General features: G+C 37.9%; 1 protein-coding gene across 2 annotated transcripts in view; it reads left to right on the forward strand.

Annotated features, from left to right (window-relative positions):
- ST6GALNAC3 (ST6 N-acetylgalactosaminide alpha-2,6-sialyltransferase 3) overlaps window positions 1–17,926 on the forward strand; it is a 526,758-nt gene that overhangs the window by 324,043 nt on the left and 184,789 nt on the right. For both annotated transcript variants that reach the window (XM_042997604.1, XM_042997606.1), the window contains exon 3: window positions 3,969–4,378. In XM_042997604.1, the coding sequence (XP_042853538.1) occupies window positions 3,969–4,378 (410 nt within the window). The remainder of the gene's footprint in view (window positions 1–3,968; window positions 4,379–17,926) is intronic.

Genomic DNA, 17,926 nt, shown 5'->3' on the forward strand with positions numbered 1-17,926 from the left:
TACAGCACAACCAGCTAATTCACTCTAACGACTAGGAAATCCGATGCAAATTTGTAGAACAGAACACATCCAAGGCTCTCTCTCTCTCTTTTCTTTTTGATTTTTTTTTTAATTTGTAGAGGCCATACCCAAAAAAATGCTTTTATTATACAGTGAAGCAACTTCTTGGAACAGAAAATGGAATGTAACCTCCCTGCACCATATGCATCTTGGTGATAAGTTGGAGTGTGCCATATGACACACACAGTTTAAATCAGGCATTGATTTGCATGACTCTAAGTGGGTTTGGAGGACTTAGCTAAGTGTAATGTATGTGAGGCCCTGCTGCAAATCGTCTGGCAGAAAGAATATCGTGTTTTCCTTCTTGCCCTGAAAAACTGTAGGCTCCTAGATGCATGAAGGTCTTCGATCAATGTCTGGTCCCAAGAGGTATCCACTTATGCCACCATCTGATCGTCGGTGAAGTTTTCACTGTGGCACCAATCTACAGGACCCATTTCTAAGTACACTAATACACTCACTCACCTTGAGCAGACCTATTCTAACCTACTTTTCAGAAATCTTATTGCAGCAGGGGTGAGGGACAGTCCCTCTGATAGCAGAGTTTTAAGACCCTTCATAATTGGTGAGACCTCAGCAGAACATCCAGTCCACACCTGAGCTGTGGTATTTAATGTCCAGCCCTGTCCAATCCCTATGTGATTCTAACAGCTCAAGAAATCTCTTTTTATATGGGAAAAAGGAGACATTTCATAAATGGACCTTTGTGGATTCAACAAGTCAAGTTTGTTTTCAAAACCCTTAATTTTGATATTAAATACTTTTGTCCACCCAGCATGTTTCACAGGTGCACAATAAAAACTAAAAGAAGTACAGTTAACTTAATAAATGCTAGCATCCAAAACACAAGGATGGTCATCAAAGCAGTTTCATAACAGAAAAAAAAATCAGATAATAGCTAAATACCCAGTGGTGGGCAAACAGGTACATTATGGTATGCCCACAAAATGGAATATTGTGTTGACATTAAAAATATCTCTAAGACTGTTTACTGGCATGGGAGAGTTTAATGATGTGAAATTAAATGAAAAACAAAGGTTGCCAAATTTTATAAATGATATTTCTCAATCTGTCTAAAATAATGTATCTAGAAAGAAAAAAATACCACAAAATATTGTAGCAATTGTCAAGTGGCAGAAATATGAAGAGTTTTTTATTTTATCTATTTATTTCAAGTTTTCTACGATGAGCCCATATTATTTCAATAATCAGGAAAAAATAAGTGTTTAAAGGAGTTTGAGTAGTTCTATTACAACGTTAGCTGTGGGACTCTGTGTTCAAGGCATCTCAAATCTAACAGAGCTGGAAATGTGCTCATTTTCCTCCTCTGATCCTGTGCTTTTCCTCAAGCCTTTGCCTTCTTTTTTTTTTTAACGTTTATTTATTTTTGAGAGAGAGACAGAGCATGAACGGGGGAGGGGCAGAGAGAGAGAGGGAGACACAGAATCGGAAGCAGGCTCCAGGCTCTGGGCCATTAGCCCAGAGCCCTACGAGGGCTCGAACTCACGGACCGCGAGATTGTGACCTGAGCTGAAGTCGGACGCTTAACCGACTGAGCCACCCAGGCGCCCCAAGCCTTTGGCTTCTTATTTAAAGCCAGTTCCAATCTTCCAGTTGCTTAGGCTAAAAATCTGAAGTTCTCCTTGATTCGTCTCTATCTCTCAGATCTCGTATTCCATCTACCGGTCAACCCAATTGGCTCTACCTTCAGAATATGGCCAGCGTGTGGCCAGCGTCTTGCTACCTCCTCTGCTACCTGATGTCGTCCAAGCCACCATCATGCCACACACCATGCCATGATTGTGGCCAGCAGTCTTGTCTCCTCTTTGTCAGTTTTCCGCATAGCAGCCAATGCTGTTAAAATACAATGCAGATCAGCCACTCCCCCATTCAGAGCCTTTCAAAGATTCCTAAGTAAAAGGGCCTACATGATGTCTCCCTGGTCATCTCTCTGACCCCAGTACCCACTAGCTCTCTACAATGCTCTGCCAGGCCACACTGCTCTCTTCCTTGTTCCTCTCCTACCTGCCATGGGGGTGTTTGTAGTGGCTTTTGGTTTTGCTTTGCAGGAATATTCCCCCCACCCAAATCCGCAAAGCCAGCCCTCTTACTTTCTTCAAGTCTTTCTTCAAATATCATTCCCCACCCACCCCTAGACCTTTTCTGATCCTTCCACTAACACACACACACACACACACACACACACACAAGCATTCTAACCCCCTTCCTTGCTTTAATTTTCTTTATTTAGCACCTGTCTTCATCTATCATATTATATACTATGCTGATTCATTTATTACCTTTCTCCTCCCCAGTTCAATGTAAGATCTATGAGGTCAGGGATTTCTACTTAAGATTTTCACAGCTGAATAAACCCCAACCCCCAGAACATGGTACATCATAGTTGCTCAGTAACTACTTTGGATTCCTACCATTGATAGGAAAGACTTCTTGTTATACAGTTGTGAGGTAATTATGCAGGTGACTTGTCTGAGGTACTTTGCCTCTCCATTTACTCACCTAGATTGAACCTGTTTGTATATTGATAGGTTTCTTGCGGATTATGTTTCTCTTTTCATCTAAATCAACAATTCTCAATGAATTAGAAAAGTCCATTTCTTCCCTAATATCAAGTTCGGTGTTCAGGTTTCCAATAAATTATCTCAATTCAATTGCTTTCATTTCCTAATTTAGTTACTGTATACTGAGCTGTAGTAATCCAAGGACTTCTGGGATTAAAATGAAGAAAACATTGCCTCTTACAGAATTTATGGTGTAGTGGACAGACATAATTAAACAATAAAATACAACATAACTCATAAAATAAGAGCAGTACCCAGTGTGAGAAGAGCCAATGACCAATTGGCCCAATAAAAATGAAAATACAGGATCAAATGTCAGATACAAAATGTGGAATCTCATGGAAGGAAGATGAGAAAGATATATATCAACAAAGTGCATTGCTCCTTTATCACTGTTTTAAAAGATAGGATGACTTTTCCTCATGTAGGAGGAAAGTAACAAAAGGAATTTATTTGGTTTGCTCGAGAGGCAGGAGTGCAGGGAATAGTGAAAAGAGCAATGGGTTTAGAGTTAGAAGATCTAGATTTGAATCTAACACTGCAACTTGAATCTCTCATCTGCAAGTTCTGAAAGCTGGTGCTTAACCTCGGAGTCTCTGTTACCTCGTTGGTTTACAACAAGGAGGGTGGTGGTTAGGCCAGCACTAGGGATTATCTCTGTATATCCTTTCCCTGAGTTCTTAAAAGAAACCTTTCTTAATCCATCAAAAATAAGCATAAACACAAAGGCCAGTTAACATGGTGATACAAGGAAATTTTTTAAGGGTTTCTGTAAAATTTTTGCTAGCCTGAGACTTGTCTTAAATAGTTCTTGGTTCTGAACAATTTTTCCAGAACCTCATCATTTGCTGAATTTTTCATATTTTCATCAACTGCTATATAACTATTCATACATATAAGTAAAGTACAGAATTGATGCCTGGATATATTCCCTTTGCATTTCTGTTTTTAGCCACTGTCCTTATTAAAGAGATCAAATCTCCCTATTTCCTCATTTCATTTGAAATTACAGTTTGAAATGAAAAGTCATTATTTAGAATGGAAAACAAATGACTACTTTTCCATTTAATTTTAAACTGACACAAGGGGATAGAAATTATTATTAAATAAAATTATTTCTTAACAATCTGTATTCACTTGTTAAATGGAAGCATGCCCCTAGCTTTATAACCCCTACTGTAGGATCGGTACGTATATTTCAGAAACTCCTACACCCAGCAGCTATGCACAATATCTGAATTTTGTCTTCCCAGAAGAACTTGTTTGGATAGGTGGAACTAACTAACGTACATGTTTCTCCCCCTGTCTTATTTCTCTGTTTTTCAGCCCTTGCAACTGGACTGTGACCTCTGCGCCATAGTGTCAAACTCAGGTCAGATGGCTGGCCAGAAGGTGGGGAATGAGATAGACCAGTCATCCTGCATTTGGAGAATGAACAATGCCCCCACCAAGGGCTATGAAGAAGATGTTGGCCGCATGACAATGATTCGAGTTGTGTCCCATACCAGTGTTCCTCTTTTGCTAAAAAATCCTGACTATTTTTTCAAGGAAGCAAATGCTACTATCTACGTTATTTGGGGCCCTTTCCGCAATATGAGGAAAGACGGCAATGGCATTGTTTACAACATGTTGAAAAAGACTGTTGACATCTACCCGAATGCCCAAATTTACGTGACCACAGAGAAGCGCATGAGTTACTGTGATGGCATTTTTAAGAAGGAAACTGGGAAAGACAGGTGAGTCCTCTGAGAGGCAGCCTCATGTCTTTTGTCTAGCCTTTGTCTTTTTTGCTAGCTCCTTGCTGAGTTCTTTTGCCAGCTATCAAATGAACAGAGTTATTTTTCAAATTGATTGTTCTGTTTTCTTGACTATTATGATTACTTGATGAGCCAGCAGCTAGGCCCCATTTATTCCACCTACACTACATTCTGTTCTCTCCATTTTGATTGGCTTGAGGATCCAAAAAATACTGGATGCTTCCCCAAGATATCTTTAGATTTGTTCTTATTTAGCTCAATTTGCTATTGGTTAAATTGGATGTTAGCCGAAAGGAAGTCTACACATTTTCTGTTTCAAAACAGACATATTAAGGAACTTTAGGACCTAAACTCCTTTGGAAGTTGTGGTAAAAATTTACCTGAGACTACAAGACAGAACAGGCTATTGATTGTCTAATAAGGTTGCACGGCTTCTTGCATGCAAATAGACCCTATGATCGTGAGCACCATAACTTGGTATCTAACAGATATGTTGGTATGTTCAGCAGAATACCATATTGAAATTATGCATTACTGAAAATCATTAACAGTGGATTCTTGAAGAGAAATGAGGTATAAATACCATTTACTCAATTATCCAACAAACCAATTTGCATTTTTCATTACATCCATTTTTTTTCCGTAGCCTTCTATAAAACACCCTTCCCACTTCTTTGTCCTGAGGCCTATTCACCTCATTTTTCTCCCACTCCTTACATCTCCCGTTTCCTCTCTCTGCTCCCTCTTATTCCCTTTTCCCATATAACTCTACTGCCTACCATTTTTTTCTTTCTTTTGAGAAAGGCAACCAGTGTATGAGAGAGAAGTAGAATTATTAGTTCACATTTCTCATTCTAATAAAGAGCCACTGAAGGAAAATATTGAAAACAATTGCAAGAGTTTTAAGTCATGTGTGAATCTTACTTATTCATGTAATACCATGGATAAATTGAGCATTGGCTATAATTCCAATATTAACATTCTGATTTCCTCAAAATGTATCTTTCACTGTTTAATATTATCAAATCTAAGTTTTTAATTACACTGGGGTATGTGCTTGTGGGGGGAAGTTTCTGATATCTCTAGGTGTAATTTGTATGCTGATAATTATTTTAAAACCTTATCTGGACCAATTCTCCTATTGATAATGTAAGTTGAACATAGCATTTTCTATTTCTGAGCACCCAAAATGCACAGCTTCTAATGAATTGCAAGGCAGGAATAACCATAATGCTGGCCCTTTTCCCTGTTAGAGTTTGAAAAAAGAATCCCAATAGTTAGATTTGAATCAGTGTGGAATAAGCGTTCCAAAGAGATAGGCAGGATAAAGGAGTAGGTATGTAGCACAATTCTATATAAATATGACCATCTCAAGGGGGTTGGAAATTTCTGGTCTCTCATTAGCCCAGAGCAATGCAATTAATTAGATATATTTGGTATTTCATTAGTCATAGTCAGCCCTCAGGGTATCCCCCAGTCATAACTATATGCCCTAGAATCATTTGGGGCTATCAGAGAAGCACTCAGCATGCCGTATGCTCCTGTGTATTTATATCATGTTGGCTTTTGCTGTGAGCTTTCAGTGAGATGGCACACTGTCAAAGATATGTGGATTGTACAGCAAGCATTGGGAGAGAATAGCTTTGGAGGATTCATTTTCCTACTGGCTGTGATGAGAAAAGCTATTTGTATAGTAGGAAAGAGCTTGCTTGGTCAAATTAATGTCCAGGTATCATTCATTTGGTAAAGTTACCAAAATAAAAGTAGGGAGGAAGAAAGCCAAATTGATTTTATAATGCTTCCTTCTGTTTTCCTCACCAAGTCTATTCATGTCTGGTTGCATCATAGAGTCCTGCAACCAGACTGAAAGAGACAACTGTGCTAGTATTTGAGAAATGAGCAGAATGGATGGTTTTGGTAAAATCTGGTTGGATGGCAAAAGGTTGACCAAAATGACTTCAAAGGCTGTTATGTGCTCTATAATTTAAATCTGTATCCTAACTTTAGCTGTGTGGATTTTATTGTCTAAGGATTTCCCATAGTGATCTGATATTCATTGCAAAATTTCAAACAAGGATATTTTTTTAAACTTTTTATGAAGGAAAACGTCAAAATTATAAAGTAGAGAGAATAGTGGTGTAATGAACCTCTGTATACTCACTGTTTGGGTTGAATAACTATTAACTCATGGCCAATATTGTTTCATCTATATCCCTACATGCTTTCTCCCTCCCCAAGGATTATTAAGAAGCAAGTGCCAGACATCATGTTATTTTGTTCATTAACATTTCAGCATGTATCTCTAAAAGATAAAGATTCTTAAAAATAAGTACAATGCCATTGTCCTACATAAAAACCAGCAATATTTCTTTAATAACATTATATAGTTTGTTTTCAAACTTTTCCAATAATCTTATTAATATTTTTAAAATTTAATTCAGATTAGGATTAATTAGCATTAAGGTCCATACACTGTTCAAATCAGGATTAGCATAAGATCTATACATTACAACTAATTGATATGTCCCCTATATTTCTCTTAATCAATATCTCTCTCCCCCATTATTGAAAAAAAACTAGCCATTTGTACTATACAGTATTCTACAACCTAATTTTTGCTAATTGCACCCTCCCATGGGGCTTTTTGTATATTGGTATTACTATAGTGAGGCTTTACTGGATTCAGGCCGTATTTTCTTCTTACCAAGACCATTAGGTGGTACTTCTATCAGCAGGTATACTGACCAGTTTTCTCCATTTACGTTAGCAGTCATTAACGATCATTGTCTAGATTCAGTAGTTCATTAGAGGTTGTGAAATGGTGATATTTCATGTTTTCATTTATATTAGCTGAAACTTTATAAAGAGAAACTTGTCCTTGTTAACTTTTTTTTTTAAACCAAGAGATAGAAGATAGGACCAATCCTTTTTCTTTATCAGTTCTAAGGCACTGGTTCCCTAGCATCCTCCAAGAGTGACCAGTTAGTTTATTATTGTCAATGTCTACATATTGACATATATTTAACTATATTTGGAATATTTTGATTTATTAGAATTATGTCTTTACGCTCAAAGTGTCCTACTTTGTGCCATGGGAACCTCTTCAAATTAGTTTTGGAGTCCTTTTGACATGCCTTTAGTAATTTTGGATAGCTTCTTTGATTCCTGGTATTACAGGTTGATTTAGGCTCTTCTTATACAGATTCTGATGCAAAGCTAGATCCAGACATTTCTCCAAAGAACTTTGGTCCTTTTAGTATTTATGATAGCAAAATCTTGGTGCTACATGTGCGCGTTGCCGCTAGGTTTGTCTTTGTTTCTTGGCCTTTTCATTGGACAAAGCTAGTGTAGAAACAATGCCTATATTGTTCAAAGATAAAATCATCATGATTTCAAACTGAAACTTCCGATTCAGATTCAGGGCTATCATGTTTTAATTTTACCTCATGTATCTTACATGTGTTTCTCCTTTTTGCCATGTTGGCAATCACAGGCCCTAGAGACACCAATGTAATTACTCATCTGTTTCATTCCACAACATACACACAACACTCTTAGAATAACATCACAACCAGCAATATTATTAGTCAGCATTTTCAGATTCTTTTACATCAAAGAAGACGCATTAATGCCAAGCATTCATGGGGGTCCATGCTCACAAAATGTGTGTTACTTATACCCTAACAAAAGTTTTAAATATTTTTCTCCTAAGTAAATAGGAATATGGCCAGTGGATATGTCATTGCAGACATGAGGGAGTAATGAAGAAGGACCTCAGTTTAATTTGACTTTTGTTGTACAGCTATTTTGGTTGATTTGCCTGAACTTACTGGAACTTTTTAGCAAGTGCTCATTTTCTTCATCAGGTTTTTAACAGAGAGGTTATGTCACCATTATGATGTATAATTTATAGAATCTAAAAAAATTGTGTCCCTAGTAGTTAAAATGATTCATGGTAGGAAAATGACTAAATGGAGTTTCTCAAAGAAAAAATTTGACTCTGAGCTTGCTTCTTCAAATTGTCAAAATCTTTTTAAAGAAGTATAAACCTCTCTCCCACGTAAGGTGGGCATCTTTTCATTTTGTCCACTGCTTTTCTTTTTTTTTTTTAATTTGTCTTAAGGGATTCTTCATTGTGGAAACATGAAGTAGTAAAAGAAATGTATATAGTGTTAAGTTTCTTAGAATAAGTTGAGACCAACTCATAAGCATATTGGAATACTTTTTTCAAACCAAATGAAATTTAATTTGCTTCCTTATCAGTTACTGACTAAAATTATTTGGCTTGTCACTTAGAAAAGAGTGACCTTATGGGAAAGGCTGAGAAAAAGAAAGAGAAGGCAGCTTGTCTTTTCTCTCTTCATCTTCTGGGGCCCAGTTTTCTTTGGAATTCTAGGTCTTTCGGACAGTGGTCACCTTTACATTTTCACTTAACCAAATATTTTTCTAGGAAACAACCTTCAACAAACCAGAAAACTTTGGAATTAAAAGGTCCTATATTCAAAATAAACTGGACCCAAATGGATCTTTCTTCCCTCTTTGAATGATTGGTATGCATAAATAACATTAGCCTGCTGACATTTACACATTTGCATTAATACATCTTAAGACTGAAATACCCTCGAGGTGATGTCAGGCTGACGGTGGCACATGGCGCCACACTCAGCATCGGAAGAATGCGATTATGTGCCTGGCCATGTACTGACACAAAATGAATGTGAACTCTCCTGGAGAAGCAGCAGAGAGCCAGTGGGAGATATTCTTCTTACCTGTAGGCAGGTGGGCAGTTGCAGCTTGCCTCCCACTTTAGAAATACATTGGCAAATGCAAGCACATTATTTAATTAAGTAATAATTGAGAAAGCTATAGTCCCCATTAAAAACGCAAAGCTAATTTAGGGCTGATAAAGGGCCCTGAGCTGCCCTAAATAGGTCTTAATTAGCTGGCACCAATGTGGCTCCGCCTTCAGGGATGGATGAAATTAATGAAAGCTAGCAGCAAATAGATCAATGTTTTAAGATGTTACTGCCTCAGGTGCAGAGGTTGAGAAGGGAGGGAGTTACTTTTAAGGATTGTTTAGGAAACAGGATGCACAAAAGTCACTTTCAGAAAACACTATCAAAATGGCAAACTGATTCGTAAATATCAAGATGGCTGCCATGTTTAATATTTGCCAGCATGTTCCATCCTTTCCCACTCCATCCTAAGGAGAGAAAAAGAAATCAGTGAGGCGTCATTTCTCACTGCCTTCTGTTGGAGACAGGTTTGTCATCTGGCATGGTTTTAAGTACAGCCTGGGTTTTGCTATTTCAGCTTGGCCATTTTGAAAGTTTCTTAGGATTAAGTTGGCTCACATCCCTTAGGTTTGCAAACCCTTAGTGGCTTCTAGAGTGGGAAGAAGTTTTAAGCCCCTTCGCCCTGAGAATTTGGGAACTCTCTGAGAGTCCTTTCCATTGGGTTACAAGGCAGGTAAGCTGCCTCAAGAAAAGGAGGACAGCAAGGGGCAGGGGCAAAAACAAAATCAAAATAGAAGAAAAAACTGTGCTAGCCTGAGAGTTGGCCACAAGGCACCGAAATGTGCCTAATTCACCCAAACTAGTACTGTTTTTCTACCTGGACTCTGAAAACAAAGATGTCTAGTTATTCATAACTCAGAATAAATAATAGGTATAACTCCAGGAAATCCTGGACCAACAGAAAATAGGCAAAGTGGAAAGATTCTTGGACTGAAAGGCTGGGCACAGTATTAAAAATAGTATTTTTCTTTTTTTCTTTTCTTCCTTTTTGAAGATGGTCTTTGAAAATTCAGCATCTCAGCACTCTTTCAAGAGCAACGTTGACACACCTCTGTTAAAATGAATTAATGTTCCCATCCCAGCTGATATATTTGGCAGGAACAGTAAGTTCACATAGCAGTCATGGGCAGACCCACAGGACTCCTGAGTCAAAAAGTATAATAAGGCATCCAGGGCTCTGTTTTCATGCTAACAAGCATTGGGAAACAAGGGATTTTGTTTTTCCCATTATTCATGATGGCATCCAATGACCTACATTAGGCTTCTTCTATAATACACATCACTGAAAATTAAAAATTCAATAAAAGAGGGAGAAGAATCTATTTTAATAATGGGAGAATGCTTGAAGGGATGTTTGTAATTTATCAAGCTATCAGTACCAACCTGCCATGTGCTTAAAAACAGACACATGTGTGCACACATACACAGAGTGAACACTGATATATTTGACAAGACAGCTTAGTTGAGGATTAAAACAAGAGAAACAGCTAAGATTCAGTGACCATATTTTTAAAGGGAAGGCTGTGCAGACTACTGATATTGCAGAAATCAAGACTTGCAACCAGTGTACTTGGGGAAATAAGTTCTCCTGGGCCTTAGGATATGACTTGACAGAATAGCTAGATACATGGCCAGATTATACTGTAGAGAAAGAAAGTCCCAATAGACACTTACACTGAACATGCCCTCGATATAAAGGCCTTTGAACACCGCAGAGGGTGTGAAACAGAGACAAATAGGCTTCAAATTAGAAACCCCACTAGAATATATCTACACTTTTAAACTTTATAAGGGCTTTGGAGGTTTTTAACTTCTCTTGTTTGTTTGTTTGTTTGTTTGTTTGTTTGTTTGAAGTCATCTATCTCTTAAGCTCGTTTACTCCTCTCCCATAATTTGGATTTCTACTCTCCTTTGATATTTTTTTCCAACCATCTCTGTCTCTCTTCAAGTTTAGGTTAAAGTCAAAATTAAGAATGGTTATATATTTGTTTATTAAAAAAACATATGAACCAGGAGCGGTCTCTTTTCTTTTTCCTTAATTGTTGCAAGCCTAGACTCTCAAGACAGAGTTGATTGTTTTGAGACTTTTCATGCTATACTATATCCATCTGGGCGACTAGATTTTTAATTGCTTGGACAACCATTTCAAGGTAAAAATAGTGTGTAAGATGTTGTAGGGGCTCTACGAGTGCCTGTAGAATTGAATTTTTTGCTTCTCTGCAAACAAAAACAAGAGACTTATCAGGTGTGGTATTATTGACCTTCTAAATGGGCTTCCCTCTTTAGCTCTTTTTCTCAGAAAAAGAATGGGTCCTCTAGATCAATAGTCTCTTTCTTTCTTTCTTTCTTTCTTTCTTTCTTTCTTTCTTTCTTTCTTTCTTTCTTTCTTTATTTCTTTCTCTTTCAACACAGTACTTTCAAACTTAAGTGTGCATATAGTCTCCTGACCTGATTCAGGTGATTTTGAGTGGAGCCTGAGAATTTGCATTTTGAAGAAGTTGCCAGGCCAGGCCAGGACTGTTAATCTGAAGATGATACTGCAAATTGTGCTATTGTAGATTGCTTTGATTGAAGGATAAGACCACATTTCATTGATCCTTGAGCCAGAGAAATACGGAAGTGAAGAATAGCTATTTCCCAAATACCTTCGTAATCTGCTTGTAGTTGAATCCCAATTTTGTGACTATGCTCTGTTTCTGGCCAGTTAAGTGTGGTGACCATCTTAAGTTGAATCTTAAATCCTTAAGAATTCAACGATTTATCTGACCTTACCATGCTTAATTTATCCATTTCTCTCATTGACGACACACCTCATAAGGACAGGGACTGTACCCAGCTCCATTTTGTTCTCAGACCTACCATGGTGGTGGTTTGCCACCAAAATACCAAATGTATTGTTTTCACTCTACTTCTATCAGCTAAATGGCCCAGAGATATTTCAGGTTTCCTTGAAATGACCTCAGCAATAACTCGTCTTCTTTGTTCTGTCATTATCACTACCAATGGTGCAGTGTAGGCCTTGTTTGCCTCTCACACGGTGACAGCTAACCCGACCTTGACTAACACAGCTTTGCAGACTTTGTTCCCTCTGCCTAAATTGTACTTCCTCCCATCACCATGCAAACAAATGCATCCTTTATGACCAAATCAAATGTTACCTCTTCCATGAAGCCTTTTATAATATCTCTAATTAGGACTCATATTTCCTCCTCAGAAAATTCATAGCATTTGGACTTTTTAAAAATGGAAATCATCACTCCCTACCATGCGTTATTGCCATTTATGTCTAATCTCTTTAGGCAGTCCATAAACTCTTTGAGGGAATATCAACTCTTATGTATTAGTTTCCCTAGCACCTGATATAATATTTGACTCTGAAGGGATAACTAGATGAGCAAATGAGCACAAAAAATAATAACTGGTAGTGTGGTTTTTTTTTTAAGTCTTCAAGTCCCTTTGCCACTCTTTGAAATACTTGTGAATTTCCAAACACTTTTCTTCAGTATATAGGGGTCACTGTAATACAACGAGGCAAGTTCCAGGATTGTGTTTTGATAGAAAAGTTTCCACAGTTCTATTCAGACAGACTACCCCTTGCTCTGCCTTACCAAAGGTTGGCAAATCTATTACCTTCTCTAGGAATTTTGTGTGACTGGGCACTGGGTTTTTAATAAGTCACTGACAGAGCCATTCCTCAAATACAGGTTTCCATTTTAGTTGCACATCAGTGGAAAAGCAGGTTCCGAGACTTCACTCACAATTCTGTTAGCTGTCAGTTGCCTGGTGAAAAATTAGTTCCTAGTACCCACACCTAGGGTTACACTCTTGGGCTCTAGGAAGCAAATACAACAACCAACCATCACAGAAGGCAGGGGACAAAAGACCAAGTAAAGGAGAACTGATCACCACCCAACTTTATCTTTTAATTATCTCCCACAGAACATTTTCTTCTTTGATAACAAAGAAAGTGAATTGCCTTACTGAGAATTCTTTTTAAACCACTGCATGAATGGTTGGTGAATTTGTACATGGATTTAGAGGAAACTTAACGAAAGTGTTTTGACATAGTTCAGATCCTGTCACTCTTCCACTCAAAACCCTGCTATAGCCCCCTATATCCCTTAAAGTACAAGCACAAGTTTTTACAGTGATTTACAATTACCTTTAGGGTGATCTGACCCCTTGTAGCCTCACTGACCTTCATTTATGAAACTTCCTTTGTGCTCACTCCGCTCCAGCCACACACACTTCCTAGCTGCACCTCACCCACGATCGGCATGCTCCCTCCTTTAGCCTCTACTTTAGCTCTCTGTGGGATGACCCTTCCTCCCCATATATTGCATGATTCACTTCATCATCTCCTTCAATCCTTTTCTCATTTGTCATCCAGTCAATAAATCTAACATAATGTCACTTAAGATTGAAATCCTACTTTCCATAACCAGCATTCCCACCTATCCTTACCTTGTTCTACTTTCTTCTTTTCCCCCATAGCGTTGTTTCCTTCTAACATTCTATAGAATATGCTTCTTTATTTTATCCTTTATCATTTGTCTGACTCCCCCACTAGGATAGAAGTTTTTTAAGCCAGGGATCATTGTCTATTTTTGTCACTGATAAATCCCAAACACCTAGAACAGTGTATAGCACAGAATACATATTTAATATTTGCTGAATGAATGACCAAGAGAGGGGAAAAACAATCACATAAATAAAGGATCGAGGCAAACTTGCATAGCTTATCTTGCGGGGTCTACCAAAGTTCAGCTTAAAAAGAAGAAAATACATACTTTCGAAAACTATGCAATTAAGGTAGGAGTAAGGCCATTTGTTCTGTTGCTCTACAGAAGGTTACCAGCGTGATAGCCCTCTGTTTCAAAGAGATCATCATGTCACTCAAGGAATGGTCTGACCGAGTTTTTATTCTTTAGCACTTGGACCAGCTTAAACAGAATTGACCAAATTAACTCATTTCTTTAGCACACGGCAGAAACAGCAACAATCTTTGACTCTTATTTGATTTGGTAGGAAGGTGGATCCCGAATGTGAGCTGACATCGGAATCGCCTGGAGGGACTGCTTAAAACTGACTGCTAGACCCATCCTGAGAGTTTGTGCATTGTTGGTTTCGGGGGCAATGCCACAGCGTTTGTGTTTCTAACAAATTCCCAGGTAGTGCTATTGCTGTTGTCCTAGGACCGCACTTTGAAACCCACTGTGGTAGAGAAAGAGTCTAAGATATCAGGAATTATATTCAATTATTTTGAAAACCTTTGGTTTTATAATCTTTATACTATTGGTGCAGTGTTATGTGAACACCTAAAGTGATTTTTATTATGATATTTTTAATGATGAGAATTTTTTAACCTTCTGTGAAAATCCAGCTACAGCTCTGTCATTTTATTCTTCACTTTCTTAAGATCTTGCTCCTTTGTAATCATGCCAGATGGTGTTGCTCATTAGCTTATGAGGAAAGGCTGCTTTATCATTCTAGACAGAGAGACAAATCATTCCGTTCTCCAACTTTGAGTCAAGAATCAACATTTGGGTGTATGTTCAACCTTCTATTTGCTTTACAATTTTGCTCATTAGGTATTTATTACCCTGACAATCTATGAACTAGTCATTATCCCTCTGTCAAGTATTTCTTTCAAATTATATTCATTTAACATTCATATTGGCACTGTTTGACAACTGCCATCATCACAGCATTACCTCCACTAATATGTGATTTCCCTTTTGCCTGAATTATCCGGGTAAGGTGGTTATCTTGGAAGTATATCCATAAAATTAAGACACTGGATAACATTCCGTTCTCTGACTTCCCATGTTCCAAATGGATAATTGGGACAATTGGCATTGGTGATTTGTGAGAAACAATAAAACTTGAGGGGGAGAAAAAGTAGCATTATGACCAAAATCATTGCATTCTTTTCATTCATTGTATGTTTTTCTTAGGAAGAAAACACAATGAGGAAAACATAGGATTGAAAGAAAAGTGTTAAAAAACAAAGCCAAACCTCAAATACTTAGCGAGACACTGGCAGGGTAGACAGGGACCTTCATACCATGGGAAGTGGAGAACTAGTTAGAATTCGGGATCCAAAAAAATATATACCTGAGGCATTAAATTCTTGTAACAAAAAACATTTATAATTTTCACTAAAAGGATAATTTAAATTATTACTAGATAATTCATGCAAAGACACAATGACAGGAATATTTGTAATGGTCTCCTGATGCAAACAGTTTGTTTATTGTCCCTGAGAATGTTTCCCTATGCCATTGCAATATTGAACATGTCAAATTTTCTTGAACTTTTGTTGAGCAGAGAGCAGGGAAAAGAGAAGGGGACAGACATAGTGGAAGACTTCTGGGAGGGATTGTCAATCTGTCTTAATTCTTCTAGTTGACAGTAGATACTTGAGCATTATATCTTTCTTAAGTACAGTGTTAATATCCTTGTGGTGAAATGAATATTCCACAGCCTACATGTATCATTGTGGAGGGGCAAGAGCTCTGAAGGTAAATGCAAGATGAAAAAGGTTGCTATTTCAAGGTGACTTTTGCACTACCTATTCTGTATTTGTTTTTTTTAATGTTTATTTTATTATTTTTGAGAGAGAGAGAGTGCAAGTGGGGGAGGGACAGAGAGAGAGGGGAATAGAGGATCCGAAGCAGGAGGACCCTATGTGGGGCTCTAAAGAGCAAAGAGCCCGATGCAGTGCTCTAACTCACAAACCATGAGTGAGATCATGACCTGAGCCTAAGTCAGATGCTTTACTGACTGAGCCACCCAGGTGCTCCTCTATTCTGTATTTCTAATGTGTTGTGTAGCCTTTAACAAATACAGTCATGTTTACTTGGGAGTGCATTATATTTTCCCCTGTCAGTGGAGCACATTTCACTTACATGATTATAATTAATTTGCTCTTTATCTCCTCTTTATCTTTACTTCACTCATAACTCATCTGATAGTTCACCATCCCACCCTGATTAGAAGAGAAGACCCTTCCAACGACTGAACCATTGGCAATTTTGTCACCTGGAAAGAATTACGAAAAACAGAAATGCCTGCCTAACTGGTTCATCATATTTTCCTTAGCAGGTGGATTCTTGGTGGGCAGAGTGTGTTTCTGGTGTTTTTGCTGCCAAGCACGTTGAGGGTGTTCAGTAAATATTAAATAATAAGAAGAATTTCCTAATTAAGATGAACATTTTTCTATATTAAGCAGATGGTGCTCAATAGGAGTAGCCCATTATTTACAAGTATGACACAAGGTGCTGGCAATTGTCTAGGAAACGTGGCTCTCACTTCAGATGCTGATTATATATGTTAAAGCAAACTTTTATGCCAAACAGCTTGATCAATATTAGTTAATGTTTGTGATAAAAACTGTGAATGGAGGTGGACTTTGTGTGTGTGTGTGTGTGTGTGTGTGTGTGTGTGTGTAATTCTACTGTTTTGATTATTAATATTGACTTCAACTATAAAAGTATTTCTTGCTATTTGCTGCAAGACATCTTTTGGCAAATCAGTGTATATCCTATTTTATCCCCTAGGCTCACCATTTGATTTGAATTCTTGTGATTGCCTGATTTCTAAAGAAATTTTTCTTCCAAGTCCTTTTAGTATCTCTTTCTGGTTTCTAAAACTAGATGTGAACACCTCCATGGTATTTGCAATGCTTATATTAGTAGCTGAAACCTCAGTGGAACTGAGGAGAGTTAATTAGGCATTCCCAAAATACACATCATTTTATGATTTTGCAGATCACCCCAATGGAAATAACAGTCTAATTTCGTCAAGTCATGTAAATTACAGTAAGAGGGATGATGAGAGTAGGCAATTCTCGGCTCTTGGAGAAGTTAATTTTGTTGTCAGCACACACATCTCCAAAAATCACAAACCACAGGCAGAACTTTCTAGCTCAAGTGAGATTCGGTGATCATATACTATTTCTACTTCTAACGTCTGCCTTCTATAAAGGGTCTATGCAAATAGGGGCTTTCAAGGATGTAAAACTGGCAGCTTCCTCTACTAGGAGCTTAGGGAGCAGCTGCCTTGCTTTCTCATAAAGGATTGCAAACATCCTGTTTACTAACATACACCCACACGCCCTCACCCACTACACTCACACCAAGCTATTCTATTCAGGCAGAGTTTTTATTTTGGTTTGAGATAGGCAGCACAGACGTGTTTAAGTCTTTTACAAACATTTCATTCATTCTTTGAGCACATATTCCCTGGGTGCTAACTAGGTGTCAGACATTGCCCTAGACATGGGGAATACACTGATACTTTGAAACATACTCTCTAGTTTTATTGGGAACTCATCAGAGGTTCTGGCATGTGTTGGCAGGTTCTTTGCATCCGGTCTCACCTCCTTATTTTTAATATTTATAAATCATGCTCATCAGGCTGTCAGCAGGTAGGAAATGAAAGTAGTTGAGAAACCCCTGCCAAGACAGAACAAATCCCAGAGTGAACTAAAAATATGTTGACCGCAAGGATGTGAGGCAAACCAAGATGTGTTCTCGAAGCAGCAAAAATTACTGTTGTGCCAAAGTCCAAGCTTTACCTCGTTGTCAGATAATCAGTGGGCTAGAGATTTCACCTGGACTCTCCACAAGCCCTGTTAAGAAATAATGACCATGTGCTTTCTACAAGCCTGGAGTCTACCCAGAACATGAGCTCATAAATATGTTAGCTAAAGTAAGGCTTATGATAA

Source organism: Panthera tigris, chromosome C1 (assembly GCF_018350195.1).
Source record: "Panthera tigris isolate Pti1 chromosome C1, P.tigris_Pti1_mat1.1, whole genome shotgun sequence".
In the NCBI taxonomy this organism is placed as follows: domain Eukaryota; kingdom Metazoa; phylum Chordata; class Mammalia; order Carnivora; family Felidae; genus Panthera; species Panthera tigris.